Source organism: Pseudopodoces humilis, chromosome 10 (assembly GCF_049639895.1).
Source record: "Pseudopodoces humilis isolate 2021_Gansu_Grassland_sample_001 chromosome 10, ASM4963989v1, whole genome shotgun sequence".
Lineage (NCBI taxonomy): Eukaryota > Metazoa > Chordata > Aves > Passeriformes > Paridae > Pseudopodoces > Pseudopodoces humilis.
In genome coordinates, this window is record NC_142209.1 from 31,251,423 (window position 1) to 31,267,259 (window position 15,837).

The 15,837-nt window shown below is 49.3% G+C and overlaps 1 protein-coding gene across 2 annotated transcripts in view; it reads right to left on the reverse strand.

The window, feature by feature from the left end:
- Positions 1-15,837, reverse strand: part of NEGR1 (neuronal growth regulator 1) — a 180,116-nt gene that overhangs the window by 28,053 nt on the left and 136,226 nt on the right. Inside the window, exon 6 of one of the 2 annotated variants that reach the window (XM_005532764.3) lies at positions 15,678-15,829. The exons of the other annotated variant lie outside the window; for it this stretch is intronic. Coding sequence (XP_005532821.1) covers positions 15,678-15,829 — 152 coding nt within the window. The remainder of the gene's footprint in view (positions 1-15,677; positions 15,830-15,837) is intronic. 2 annotated transcript variants of the gene reach the window in all.

The following is a 15,837-nucleotide window of genomic DNA, read 5'->3' on the forward strand; positions in this document are numbered from 1 at the left end:
AATACGAGCTGGAAGGAGCTATTAGAGGGTACAGGCAGGTAAAAACAAGCAAGTAAATAAACCCTGACTTTTAGCTTATCAGAGGCCAATTACTTGTAATTATTTGCCCAGCAAATCTCCTTGCATGTGGTTAGGAAGGCAGCGATTGATCAGCCCCTGTTTGACCGAGCAAAAGGAACAAAGTGAGGGCAGATTCCTGCTGAAATCCAGGGATCTGCACCTCTCCAGGCTGGCTGTGTTCACACTGCTTCTCCTCAGAGCTCCTGAAATCAGCCCCAGCTCCTCCTGTGAGGAGGAAACTCGGTTGATTTGGGCAGGATTAGCCGAGGGAGCAGCCTGCAGGGGAGAGACCAGAGCAGAGACCCCGGAGCCAGGCCCAGCCTTTCATCCCCAGGAGACCACGGAGAGCTCAGCCAAGGAACACAGCAGTGATGCCAGCCTGTGCCTGCAGGGGAGAGCCTCAGCCTCCCAGAGACATCCATGGATCCATCCATCATCCATCCATCATCCATCCATCCATCCATCATCCATCCATCATCCATCATCCATCATCCATCCATCCATCATCCATCCATCCATCATCCATCCATCCATCATCCATCCATCATCCATCCATCATCCATCCATCCATCATCCATCCATCCATCATCCATCATCCATCCATCATCCATCATCCATCCATCATCCATCCATCCATCATCCATCCATCCATCATCCATCCATCATCCATCCATCCATCATCCATCCATCCATCCATCATCCATCCATCCATCCATCCATCCATCCATCCATCATCCATCCATCATCCATCCATCCATCATCCATCCATCATCCATCCATCCATCATCCATCCATCATCCATCCATCATCCATCCATCATCCATCATCCATCCATCATCCATCCATCCATCATCCATCCATCCATCCATCATCCATCCATCCATCATCCATCCATCCATCATCCATCCATCATCCATCCATCCATCATCCATCATCCATCCATCCATCATCCATCCATCATCCATCCATCCATCATCCATCCATCCATCATCCATCCATCATCATCCATCATCCATCTATCCATCCATCCATCATCATCATCCATCCATCCATCCATCCATCCATCCATCCATCATCCATCCATCCATCCATCATCCATCATCCATCCATCCATCATCCATCCATCCATCCATCCATCCATCCATCCATCCATCCATCCATCCATCATCCATCCATCATCCATCATCCATCCATCATCCATCCATCATCTATCCATCATCCATCCATCCATCCATCATCCATCCATCCATACATCCTTCCATCCACCACCCATCCACCCATCCTCCCATCAACCATCCATCCATCCAGCCATCCATCATCCATCCATCCATCCATCCATCCATCATCCATCCATCCATCCATCCATCCATCCATCCATCCATCCATCCATCCATCCATCATCCATCCATCCATCATCCATCCATCCATCCATCCATCCATCATCCATCCATCATCCATCCATCCATCATCCATCCATCCATCCATCCATCCATCCATCCATCATCCATCCATCATCCATCCATCCATCCATCATCCATCCATCCATCCATCATCCATCATTTATCATTCATCCATCCATCCATCCATCCATCATCCATTCTTCCCTCATCCATCCTTCATCCATCCACCATCCATCATCCATCATCCATCATCCATCCATCCATCATCCATCCATCCATCCATCCATCATCCATCCATCCATCATCCATCCATCCATCCATCCATCATCCATCCATCATCCATCCATCCATCCATCCATCCATCCATCCATCCATCCATCCATCATCCATCCATCCATCATCCATCCATCCATCCATCATCCATCCATCCATCCATCCATCCATCATCCATCCATCATCCATCCATCCATCCATCTATCACCCATCCATCCATCCATCATCCATCCATCCATCCATCATCCATCCATCATCCATCCATCCATCCATCATCCATCATCCATCCATCCATCATCCATCCATCCATCATCCATCCATCCATCCATCCATCCATCATCCATCCATCCATCCATCCATCCATCATCCATCCATCCATCCATCATCCATCCATCCATCCATCCATCATCCATCCATCCATCCATCTATCACCCATCCATCCATCCATCCATCATCCATCCATCCATCCACCCATCCATCCATCATCCATCATCCATCCATCCATCCATCCATCCATACATCCATCATCCGTCATCCATCCATCCATCCATCTATCACCCATCCATCCATCATCCATCCATCCATCATCCATCATCCATCCATCCATCCATCCATCCATCCATCCATCCATCATCCATCCATCCATCCATCATCCATCCATCCATCCATCCATCCATCATCCATCCCAGGAGCCTGTTCCAGCTCCCAGCAGAGCCAGCAGAAGCTTGGGCACTGCCCACAGTGTTCCCAGCTCTCTCCCAGTTAATCCAGCCCAGTTCCCAGTTCCCAGTTCCCAGTTCCCTTTTCCAGCTCTCCAGCACGAGCTCAGCACCAGCCCGCCCCTGGCACCAGAGCTTTGGCTCCTGTTTTTGGTACAATGGTACTTTACTTCATCACTCTGCAGCTGGACCAAGCCCAAACCCTCATGTTTGGTGCAATTAAAGCTGCTCCAAGGGTACAAATGTGCTTCACTCTGAGTAAAGCCACGCCCAATTTCTGCTTTGGGGAATGGAAAACAATGCTACAATGAATTCCCGGTGCTCTTCTCTGCTTCAGTGGCTGAAAATCCAACCTGGTTTCCAAGGAACAGGAACTCTGGAATGTTTCACTCAGCCCCTCACACGGGACTTTGGTCTCTGTCACTCCTCGGGGATCTGTCAGGGCAGGCTCAGGGTGGATTTTGGGAAAGGTTCTTCCCCCAGAGGTGCTGGCACTGCCCAGATCCCGGGAACGGGGACATTCCCCAAGCTGCCCGAGCTCCAGGAGCTCTCAGGACACACAGGGTGGGATGGTTGGGATTGGCCTAAGGAGAACATTTCCCAACTGGACAACACAAAAAGCTTCTTTCCTTTCCATCTGCATCAGTACAATTGTTTGACTTTGATATTTCGATTTGGAGGAATCAATAACCGGACCAAAACACAAGTGGCAGTTAAATACCAACTCATTAGTTAATTAAAAAAATGCTCATAACCGCTTCAGTTCATGACCTTTGGTAATTAACTGGGCTTATTTAAGCTAATCTCCCCCAGGCTTCATCAGCTTTGTTAAAGATTAATGATTTATTGTGTGAAATCGAGGTCTTTAAGCCTCGGGAAGCCAGAGCCTGTTTGAGTACCACGAAAAATGGAAAAACACTTCATAATAAATCTTTTGGATGGAAACCATGAGTGGATGGGGCAGAGACGTGACCTTAATTTATTCTGTGTCTTTCTCTCACCCTTAATATTTTGCAATTACAATTAGAGCTTTTCTGCAGGTTTGAGTTATTACACCTTAATTGCCTCGTAATGGTTTATTTTATTTAAATGGTTTATTCTTTTATTACAGGATGATAAATATTTAATAGCTCTACACCGGTGAGACGTTAAAAAAATAATAATTGTCAACTTGAAGTTTGAGGCCTGAAATTGCCAGGGAGTTTTCTCACTCCATCCTCCAGCAGCTCAACACCTCCAGCTGATTGTTTTGCTTGATAGCAGGGGCATCCCAATAAATATTCAATTATTTCTGAGGCTGTAGAAAACCACATTATTGACACCTTTTTGAGCCCTGCTCTAAAAGAAATCCAATGGAAGGTAATTTTTAAGAGCTTCCAGGTTTGTGGATTCCAGCCCCGAGTCCCAGACTTGTTCTCAGCTGGCAGCACAATGGGATGAATTTCAGATCTGACATAAATTCAGATGGAATTTGATTTCCTTATGGAAAAGCAGAGAAAGATACTAAACACATTGTTTAAATGCCCCAGTCTACTCAAAGCTTTTTTATGTATTTATTTTTCAATAAGTTCCAGCCTGAACCATCATGTTTTATGTAGGATGAACGATTTTATAGTGTGAAAAAATTTAATTTAATTTAATTTAATTTAATTTAGTTTAGTTTAGTTTAGTTTAATTCAGTTTAATTTAATTTAAATGTGAGGGGCGGTGTTATGTGTGTGTGTGAACCAGCAACAGACAAATTTATATTTTAATTAAAAACATTCAAAATAATATTTTAATTAAAGGTCACACATTTGAGTCTCTTGGCAGTAAAAATATGCAGTTTCCATCCTCACTCTCACAACAATTTCACATCTATAAGACACTGGTATGTGCTTAAGGCTTTACCTTTCACAGGACTGCCTGTATTTTGAATAAATGAATAAATCAGGGAACTTTGTCCTCAGCAAATGGATGTTGGCAAAAGCAGCCATTCATTTGCACTTTTTGAGGATCACAAAAACATACCCACTAATGTGAGGGCACGTCTGTGCATCAGCATTTACAGCCCTAAACCATTAAAAATGAAAAAGTGCCATACAGGAAGGAAAAATATTCCAGATTAATCATGGGGTTTATCAGATTTGAGAAATAAATGGGAGCAGTGAGATCTGTAGAGGTTTCAGAAGGACCCTCCTTCCCCAAATGCAGCAGTTTTCCTACAAGGAGAACAGCAAGGCTCTATTTGGGATGGGATTTTACAATAATTTTCCTACAAGGAGAACAGCAAGGCTCTATTTGGGATGGGATTTTACAGTATTTTCCTACAGGGAGGATCAGAAGGCCCCACTGGGGATGGGATTTTACAATAATTTTCCTACAGGGAGGATCAGCAAGGCTCCATTTGGGATGGGATTTTACAGTTTTCCTACAAGGAGGATTTGAGGTCCTTCCCAGTCCCATTCCAAGGCAAAAATAAATCATGTTTTTAATTGAAATGAGTGGAGGAGAAGGAATGTCTTTGCTCCAGGAAGAAATAAAGGAACATTTCCGTTTAGGACACCTGAGCACGACGTTCCATGAGGGCAGAGCTCCAGGGAAGCTGATCCTGAGCCTGCCCCAGCCCCGGTGTCACCGTGTGCTCTGTGCCTGGCTGACAAAGCCAGCTGAAGCACAGAGAGAAACCCACTGAATTCATACATTTGGGTATGTCTACATCACCAAAGGGACATGAAAGACAATGCTTTGACTTAGTTATTTAAGCTACGGTGTTCTAAAGGATAAACAATATTTGCACAATAGTCCTCATTCCCCATTTCAGATTTTTCCAGGGAAAACTGCTGCTTTAATGATTTTTACAGCTGTTGAGACCATAACAAAATGAAGAAAAAGCGATAAAGCTGGCTGTGTCCTTTGAGCTCGGTCTTTCATTCATATGGATGAATGGAAGCTCATGAATAATGCAGACCTGGAGATCTGTTAGCATTTTCCTGCTCAGAAACATATGATTAGCACTGCTCTGACTCCCAGGAAGGATACTGCTGTTCTCAGAGGTCACTCTTTAAATCTGCACAACTGTGCCTGTGTTTCTGGAAATAACCACAGCAATTCAGGGGCTGGGGGTGCAGCAGGGGCCACCTGTGCAGGTGCAGTCCTGGCCACGGGGACTCTTCTCTCACTAATTCGGGGAGGTGCTGCCAGCCCCGTGCCAGGGGAGAGCCAGGCTCAGGTCCCAGCTGCAGGAGGTGACCCCACAACTCACACAACCCCACACTGGCTTGGGAGGGACCTCAAATCCCACCCATCCCACCTGTGCCATGGCAAGGACAGCTGCCACTGTCCCAGGCTGCTCCAAACCCATCCAGCCTGGCCTTGGGCACTGCCAGGGATCCAGGGACAGCCCCAGCTGCTCTGGGAATTCCATCCCAGGGCCTGCCCACCCTGCCAGGGAACAATTCCTGCCCAAGATCCCATCCAGCCCTGCCCTCTGGCACTGGGAACTCATCCCTACATTCAGCAGGAAGCAGAAGAAGGATCCAGAGGAATGTGAGTGGCACGGTTTGGCCACGGGAGCTGCCTGGGGAGGGCTCCCTGAGCTGTGCCCCAGGGGGGTCCCTGTGGGATTGGGGCTCTTGTGGGGCTCCCCTGAGTGGGGAACGGGGACACTGTGATTTGTCCCCGTGATTTGTGACTGCAGCAGCTGCTGGGGCTCCCAGGGTGCCAGGCAGCTCCTGCAGTGCAGCTCAGTGCCCTGCCAGCACAGCAGTGTCCCCAGCACAGCAGTGTCCCCAGCACAGCAGTGTCCCCAACAGTGTCCCCAGCAGTGTCCCCAGCACAGCACAGTGTCCCCAGCAGTGTCCCCAGCACAGCACAGTGTCCCCAGCAGTGTCCCCAGCACAGCACAGTGTCCCCAGCACAGCAGTGTCCCCAGCACAGCACAGTGTCCCCAGCAGTGTCCCCAGTACAGCACAGTGTCCCCAGCACAGCAGTGTCCCCAGCACAGCAGTGTCCCCAGCACAGCACAGTGTCCCCAGCAGTGTCCCCAGTACAGCACAGTGTCCCCAGCACAGCAGTGTCCCCAGCACAGCAGTGTCCCCAGCAGTGTCCCCAGCAGTGTCCCCAGCAGTGTCCCCAGCCCGCTCTCCCTCAGGACCCAGGGCCCCCATCCCCTCACACGTGCCCACAAGTGGGTACTCCTCAAGTGCTCTGCTATCTGCTTGCACTGGCACAGAAATTTGTGAATAACTTATTTAGTAATTAGTGTGTAATTATAGCTCTGCTGATCCCTGACGAGCCGAAACCCACAGACAATGCCTATCAAATGAATCATTACAATCTCTAGAAATTACACAGGAGATGTGCCCATGTCATGATGAGATTCATGAAATGACTACAATTTCTGTGAAAGGAGATTAATTAAGATAGAGTTAGAGTTTAAGAAGGAGCAGATTATCCTGCCCCTGTGCCCAGCCCTGGAGGCACCTCTGGAGTGTGTGTCCAGCTCTGGATCCTCAGCACAGCAGGGACAGGAGCTCCTGAGCTGAGGAAGGGCCTGGAGCATCTCCGTGCCCAGGAGAGGCTGAGGGAGCTGGGGCTGCTCAGCCTGGAGAGGAGCCCCAGCTGAGAGGGGCCCTCAGCCCTGGCTGTCCCTGGCTGTCCCTGGATGTCCCTGGATGTCCCTGGCTGTCCCTGGCTGTCCCTGGCTGTCCCTGGCTGTCCCTGGATGTCCCTGGCTGTCCCTGGATGTCCCTGGCTGTCCCTGGCTGTCCCTGGATGTCCCTGGCTGTCCCTGGATGTCCCTGGATGTCCCTGGCTGTCCCTGGCTGTCCCTGGATGTCCCTGGGTGCAGGTAGGGCAGAGCAGGGCCCAGCAATGGCACCAGAGGAACGGGATGGATCTCAGGAATTCTCCCTGCACAGGAGGCAGAACTTCTGCCCTGGGCAGTGCCCAGCCCTGAGCAGAGCCCAGAGAGGCTGTGGAATCTCCTCTCTGGGGATATTCCAGAACCACTGGGACACAATCCTGTCCTCTGGGATGTCCCTGCTGTCCCTGTGCTCCCTCCCAGCCCGGCCCAGGCTGGGACCCGGGGCAGGGAGGAGAGGAGAGGAGAGGAGAGGAGAGGGAGAGGGAGAGGGAGAGGAGGAGAGAGGAGCACAAAGGGGATGAGCAGCACTTTTTCCAAAGTCCTTTGCAGACATCCTTTATACAACATCCAGCTCTGATGGGAGCAGGAGCCGATTTTATAAACTCAGCACTTGATTAAGATGAACAAATTGAATTACCTTGATGAAGAAGCTGAACAAATGCACAGAACTACCTCTGGCTGTAAAACTGCATTGGAAAAGTCCAAACATTTACGTCCCCTTTGACTCAGATAAGCCAGGCTTTGATCCTGACTCTGATTTCCCATTCCTGCAGGGATTTCCTCACGTACTCACAGCACCCTGCACAGCTCAGCACCAGCCTCAGGAAAAGGGCTGGCCAAAGATGGACAAAATATTGACTAAATTCAAGCTGCTACATCATGAGAGGGTGCAGCCACTCCATGAGGTTTGCTCCTTTCTTCCTTTTAAACATTTAAAATTTTTCTTCTTTCCCTGGGAATATAATTTTAACTGAATAAATTGACAGAATTTAAATGATCCGGTTCTCATGTTTGTGTTTTACTTTTGAATAAATTTAGTAAATCTAAATATTGCCAAGCCTAAAAATGGGAATATCAGGGCAATTTATGAGAGATGGTCTCTTTCCCCACAGTGAAATTCAGGTTATTGCTGTAGGTGCTTCACAGGAGGACATTTAAAAGTCAAGAAATCAGCTTTGTTACTTTAGGTATGTAGGGGAAAAAAGGAAGTTTCTGAAAAATTCATTACAGGCCTTTTTCTGTGAATAGTTCTGATATCACAAATCAAAGCCTCTGATGGCAGCGATTCCACCCAAGGCTTGGAAGAGCCCTGAGAAGAAAAAGCTTTTATGCTCAATTTATTGTTGTAAATCCAGTCCAAATCTCCACACATAAACCTGGAGGTGGAATTAAGGGGAACAGTAATTGAGCTCTTGATTTTCGAGGCTCCTTGAGGCACCTCAGCATTTTGTTACTTCTGTGGTTCAGCACAGAGGTTAATTAGTTCTTGTCATGTGGGCTCACTGAAAACCTCTTGTTTTTAAAACTCTGAAGTTATTTTTAGCTTTCTTGCAGCCATTAAAAAAAAAAAAAAAAGAAGAAAAATAGATTTATTTTTTTCCCTTTCCTCTTTTCCTTCAGCTCACCGAGTGTCCAGACACTCAGAGCTCCCAGCAGCTCCCAGGAAAATGCAGTGGAAGCTGTGGAATCACCATCTCTCTGTATTTTCTGGTGATTTCTAAATTACAAACACCTGATGGAAGCACACAAACTTTACAGGTAAATGTTGGGGTTTAAGCAAATGCTTTTGTCAATTAACCCAGAATTTATCTGGGAAATTATTTCAGGCATTTTTCAAACTGTTAGATTATTTGCTTAAATACCAAAGTCTTGGGTTTAAAATCTATTTTCTGATCTCTCTGAAAACCCAGGATATCCTTGATCAATATCTAATTCCTCTGTAAAGCCCCCTGAGCTTTGCTCAGCAACTTGATATGAAAATAAGTTCTGCACTTAATAACCTTCTAATGAAGAAGTGCTCTGCTTTGGGTTTGAAATTCGTCACTGATCAGTGTAAGTGCCTCTCTCCTGGGTCTGTGTTATGAGAAAACTTCCTAATGCACCTTTTCTGGGCTTGCCAAGATTCCAATAAGCCACTTTTCCTGCCCAGATAGACAGGAATTGTCTTTATTCCCTCTGCCTGGGGATTGTTTCATCCTCTCTTTCCTACCTGCCCTTCCTGAGCCTCCTCCCAAAGCTGTGCTCCAGACTGAGCTGCAAAATACATTTATATCATTATTTATAGTGCATTCACAGCCCTCCTTGTCCTCAGCCCATTTGTTACACAAGGTGTTCTTTGGGTTTTCTTCCTTTTTTAAATTTACTTGGAGGTTTTCTACTCTGAAACTGGAGTTAGAGCGAGCTCTGACCACGGGTGCGTCTCACCCTGAGGGGGGCACAGGCAGGGAATGAAATTCCATGGGTGGGCAGGAATGTTTTAATCATTTAATCATTTAATCATTGTCTGGCCAGCACTCCCAGGGACAGGGTGGGGCTGTGGGGTGTCTGTGCAGGGCCAGGAGCTGGGTCACTGAGAGCCCTCCCAGCTCAGGATATTCCATGGTTTTATGGGAACTCACTGATCCTTGAGGGGAGGATCTGGCCACGCTTCAGCCCCTCCGGCTGGAGCAGGTGGGTGAGGAGATGAGCCTGAACCCCACGAGCTGTGGGTAAAATTTGTGAATATAAACACAGATGGAACAAACCAGAGCATGGGGGCAACTTCAGCAGGAACCCACAGCAAAGACCCCTGGGGTTTTGTTTGATTTTTGTTTGATTTTTGTTTGATTTTTCCCTGATCCACTCTCAGGCCTTTAAATTTCTGCTAAATGTCAAGGAGAAACTTGTGTTCCTGGCCTTGCTCAACCAGGTTATTTCTGCCTCATCCCATCTCAGTCACTTATTGTCATATAATTCATAATAAAGCTCAAGCTGGAAAATGGATTTGGAGAAAATTCCTTCATAACTCTTGGTAATTGTTACCTGGAGCAGCAGTTGGCATCCATATGGAAGGAGCTCAAACCCAACATTTAACAGAATTATTACGACTTACACAAATGGGGGGTTTGGCCATTTTTCTAATTCTCTGTGAAGATATGAACAGAGGTGCTGGGGAGTGGCTCCCCAGCCGTGGGAGGGGGGCTCTGCCTCAGCTCAGCTGCTTCCCAAGGGGAGAGAGCGGAGCAGGGAGATTTTCCCTGCCTGGGCATCCTCCTGGGCAGGGCTGGCAGCTCCCAGAGCTGCTTCCCAAGGGGAACAGGAGCATGCCCTGCCTCTCCCAGCAGGGTTTCTGTGCTTTTATAACCCTGCTGCCCTGAATTTCGGGAGCTCCATGCCCAGAAGTGCCACCACCCCTTTACAAAGTGTTTGGAATTTCCCAGAATGGATTTCACATCAATTCCCTGGCCAGCAGCAGAGACATCCTCTGCAGGGCTGGGGCAGCTCAGGGCTGCACCCAGGGCAGGGAAATCGAGCTGCAGGGCACCAGTTCTCTGCTCCACACCTTGGCCTGGATCCAGCCCTTATTCACCCAGGAGCTGTCCTCTGACTGACTGCTGCAGGCTTTCAGCAGGCTCCTACCGAGAACAGGAATTTTCATTGAGGTTTATCAATATATATACACCTACACACACTTTTGATATTGTATTTTCTGATACAGACCAGCCCGCCTGGCTGAGACAGAACTATGCAAATTGAAATTTGATTTGCTTTCCAGGCCGGTATTTGAGAGATAAAATAGCAAAATCTTTCTTAGGTAATTGGGCAGCAGCAGAAGCTGTGGACACAAAGGGAATTTCCCTGGAGAGTGCATTTCTCTCCAGAAATGTCAGATTTGGTGGGCCAGGCAAAGCCGTCCAGCTAAAAGCGAGCAGAAGCTGACACATATCCAAAGGCAGCGAGATGTGGTTTCTCAGTCAACAAAATGAAAGTGCTGAGTTTCAGGCTGGCACTGATCTTTGTGAGCAGGGCAGAGCTGGCACAGTAATTAATGAAGCCCGTGTCAGTTCCTAATGAGCCTGGCCCAGCCGGGCTGGGGTCGGGAGCAGCCCCAGGGAGCTGCGGGGTCAGGGCTGGCAGAGAAACCCCACTCCCCCTCCTTCCCCAGGGCTGCAGCCTGGCCAAAACACACAGAGAAGGCCCAGAAAAGGGACCCGAGTGAGGAAGAAGCAGGATATAAGGTGCCCACCATGTGGAGGCTCTCTCTGGATCACGGGGAGCGAGTCCAACACCTGCCAGGAGTGGGGAGCAGCAGCAGGGCTGTGCCCCCAATTCCCTCAGTTCCCAAAATTTTCACGGCAGGGCCCTGTCCCCCTTTGCAGAGCCCCTCACCAGCACCCACAGCTCCTGCTGCTCCTGGGGAGCCACTGAGAGCCACCTGCACCGAGCCCATTCACACCTGGGGCAGAATATTCACTTTACCCACGTTCCCCACACACGGCCGACGGATTGGGAATATTAACACGCGAGTTTAATTAGGAATGTCTGTGTAGGAACATGGAAATTGAGGGCATGGTCTGGTGCCTCCGGAATGCTGCAGACAGGATTCCAAACGTGTGCCTCTAACCAGGAGATGCTTGCTCAGTGAAGTCCTCGTGTGATTAAATCAGCACAGAAAACACCACCACATCCCTCTCACACAGCTCCTTCTCCTTCCAAATGTCGCTGCCGACCTCTTGGGCAGCTTTTCACAATTACTTACGTTTTGTCACAGTGACTGGCAACATATCCAAGGATTCTGTATAACCCTGGACATCAGTAAAACCTCTGGATCATAGAACCAGCCATGGAAAAAACAATTTCTCTGGCATTTCTCTGTTAGGAAAGGACAAGGATTGCAAGGCTTTCTTAAGAAAGGTGTCCCTTATCAGAGATCCCCCGCTTCAAACACTTCCCCACAAAAACCAACACAGCTGGAGGATCCAGAGGACCCAGCCATGAATAATTAGCAAATTGCCATTGATTATTCATTTTTTGGAGCCACTGCTTCCCTGTGTTTTCCCCACCTGTGACTTCCTCTTTTCCAGCTGCTGGATTTATTATTAACCGCTGGATCTCAGGCACAGGGACAGGACCAACTCCCCTGTGCTCACGGGCCCTGGGATGTTCACAGCCCCCAGCCAGCGATCTGCTGCCTGTCCCCAGGGCACACGTGGCTCTGGGTGCCCTCTGGGGGTGTCCCCAGCTCATGGAGCTGTTCCCTGGCCCTGGCTGAGCAGCCACAGCCCAGAAAGTTCTCCTGGTGCTCCTCAGCCCACGCTGGGCAGCCTGAGCCTCATCCTGATGTTCCTTTCCCCTCCCCATGGCTCTCTGCCAGCTCCCTGGTGGATCACAGAGAGCCAGAGCCCTCTCCATGGTAAAGGGAATCATCCTTTTCCTTCTCTCCTGGGGTTTTGTGGATTTGGATGCAGATCCCAGTCATGGAGGCTGGACTGTCCCAGAGAAAGGTCCCCAGCTGTGCCCAGCTGTGCCATGTGGGTCTGTGGTGGACACTGTGTGCATGATGTCCATGGTGTCCATGGTGTCCATGATGTCCATGATGTCCATGGTGTCCATGATGTCCATGATGTCCATGATGTCCATGGTGTCCATGATGTCCATGGTGTCCATGGTGTCCATGATGTCCATGATGTCCATGGTGTCCATGATGTCCATGGTGTCCATGATGTCCATGATGTCCATGATGTCCATGATGTCCATGGTGTCCTGATGTCCATGGTGTCCATGGTGTCCATGATGTCCATGATGTCCATGATGTCCATGGTGTCCATGATGTCCATGGTGTCCATGATGTCCATGGTGTCCATGGTGTCCATGGTGTCCATGATGTCCATGGTGTCCATGATGTCCATGATGTCCATGGTGTCCATGATGTCCATGGTGTCCATGGTGTCCATGATGTCCATGATGTCCATGGTGTCCATGATGTCCATGATGTCCATGATGTCCATGGTGTCCATGGTGTCCATGGTGTCCATGATGTCCATGATGTCCATGATGTCCATGGTGTCCATGGTGTCCATGGTGTCCATGATGTCCATGGTGTCCATGGTGTCCATGGTGTCCATGGTGTCCATGATATCCATGGTGTCCATGATGTCCATGGTGTCCATGGTGTTTGTTACATGGGGCTGCACAAAGAAGAACCCCCGGGTTTTCCAGCTCTGCTGCAGCGTCCCTGTGGAAAGGCCCACCCTGAGAGCAGAGAGCAGCCAGTGGCCACTGAGTGCCCAGGGCTGCTGGCCAAGGAGCCCCAGCGGCCGTGTGGGGACCCTGTGCTCAGGGGTCACAGCACAGGGTCCCACCAGGGCTGAGCTGGTTCTGTTGGGGTTTGGGGTTCCTCTCCCATGTCTGTGCACACCCCAGGGGTTCCCCATGGGATGGGGGATCCCAGGATCCCCCCAGGTCACTCCCATGTGATAGGAGATCCCAGGATCCCCCCAGGTCACAGCACAGGGTCCCACCAGGGCTGAGCTGCTCCTGCTGGGGTTTGGGGTTCCTCTCCCATGTCTGTGCACACCCCAGGGGTTCCCCATGGGATGGGGGATCCCAGGATCCCCCCAGGTCACTCCCATGTGATAGGAGATCCCAGGATCCCCCCAGGTCACAGCACAGGGTCCCACCAGGGCTGAGCTGCTCCTGCTGGGGTTTGGGGTTCCTCTCCCATGTCTGTGCACACCCCAGGGGTTCCCCATGGGATGGGGGATCCCAGGATCCCCCCAGGTCACAGCACAGGGTCCCACCTGGGCTGAGCTGGTTCTGCTGGGGTTTGGGGTTCCTCTCCCATGTCTGCACACCCCAGGGGTTCCCCAGGAATTGGGGTTCCCGAGTTCCTGCTGCTCCCCGGGCACCGCCTGTGTCACAGCAGCGCAGCCACGGACTGCAGCACGCCCTGGAATAAGGCAGCAATTCAATTTTAACACCCTCAAGTGACAAATGGAGCTTCAGTGAACCCTGCATTTGGTTCCTGAGCGCTGCAGAACTCGCAGCTCCCTCGCACATACCTGAACCAGCACATATGGTCCACTCTCACTGCCAGCAAAATGAAACCCGAGTTTCACAGCAGAAAATTCTCGCTCAAGGATTAAGGAGTCCACACTTAACGAGTTGCTACCCTGAGAATTATTGTTACTTCTCTTTTTTTGTCTTTTTTTTTATTATTATTTTTAAAGGGACAATGCTTCCAGATAATATTAGATTGCAAACAAAGGAAAAATCTTCACCAAATGATCCTCATTCCCAACCAAAATCCAGATATTTCCAGATATTTAGGACAGCTCTCCTTGTTTTGACTGGATTAAATTAATCACAGTATAAAATAAGACATTTCAGCTTGGTCTTTGAGTCAAACCTCTGAGCCAACATCCCCCATTTCCCTCCCGAGGTCAGGAGCAGACCCAGATTTTTGTATTTTCTCAGACCATTCTGCCTCCCACGTCCCCTCTCTTTCATGATGGAGAACATCTATTTTTATGATTTGCACCAATGCACTTGGTACTTGTGTGACATTTTCAGCCTCTGCCTCTCAAAGAGCTTTTCAAGGGTGGCTACAAGGCACCTCACAATTTAAGATGGAAAAAATCCTGGCAGCAGCTCAGAGACAGATTCAGCTCTGCTCTGTTGCAATGAAGCCAGACCTTCATTTTACCTGCTCTGAATTGCAAATACATCAAATTCCAGCTCCTTCTGCCTTAATATTCCTTTGTTTCCACTTGCATTTCCTGTTTAAAATAAGTGTAACGTCGTTCCCACTTTGGTAATGATCCCTCAAATATTAAATAAATGGCAGCAAAGGCTCCCTGTTATTTTGTGCCTGTTACATCTCCCCTGCAGGAATTCAGAACCTCCTGACACCACTCATCACGTGGGCAGTACGTTCAGGAGGAAATTTCACGGAAGAAAGGCAATAATTGTGGGATTTAAGCAGCTGAAACCCTGCATTTCCACTCAGTGAGGAATGTCTTTATGTGAGGGATACACCCTGAGTTTTGTCTCTCTTTTATCAGCAGCAGAACAGAGCAGCTCCACCACCAACACCTTTGGAGCCACCAGCAGATGGCTGAATATCCAACAGCAGTGAAGTGCCAAAAGCCACAGCCAAAAGTACCTCCCAAACAGCACCCTGGAGACCCTTTTGGGGTATATTTGCCTTTTGGGCACCCAACGCTTCTCCTCTCACACTGCCCGCTGTCCTTTCCAAGAGATTTCACCTCTCTGCACCCAGGGACAAAGCGAGCCCAGAGCTCTGGCACATCCCAGCTCTCCAGCTCAGGGATTCCTGGCAGTGGGCTGGGAAATCTCTGCCTTGCTTTGAGTGGTGCCTTGGGGAGCTGTGCAGCACGGGCTGGGGTTCCTGGCACAGCCACAAGTGCCTGACCCCCAGAACGTGCCAGGCTCCCAGAACCTTCCCCGGCACGGAGCGGCCAGGCCAGCGCAGAACCTGCGAGTCCCGACGAGCACAGGGGCCTTCCCAGGCTGCTCCGAGCTTCCCTTGGCTCGGGAATCCACGGGCTGGGAAGAACCGACCCTGAGCGTTTGCCACGCTTTGTCCCCGTTACTTACGGTTGAGAGGCAGGCTGGCATTGGTCGTCCCTAGCTTGTTGGCAGCGACACAAGTATAGTTGCCAAAGTGCTCTTCTGTCACATTGGTAACAGTAAGAAGGGATCTTGTACTATAATTTTTAATAGTGATTCCTTGTTGACCATTGATCAGTCTAGAAAG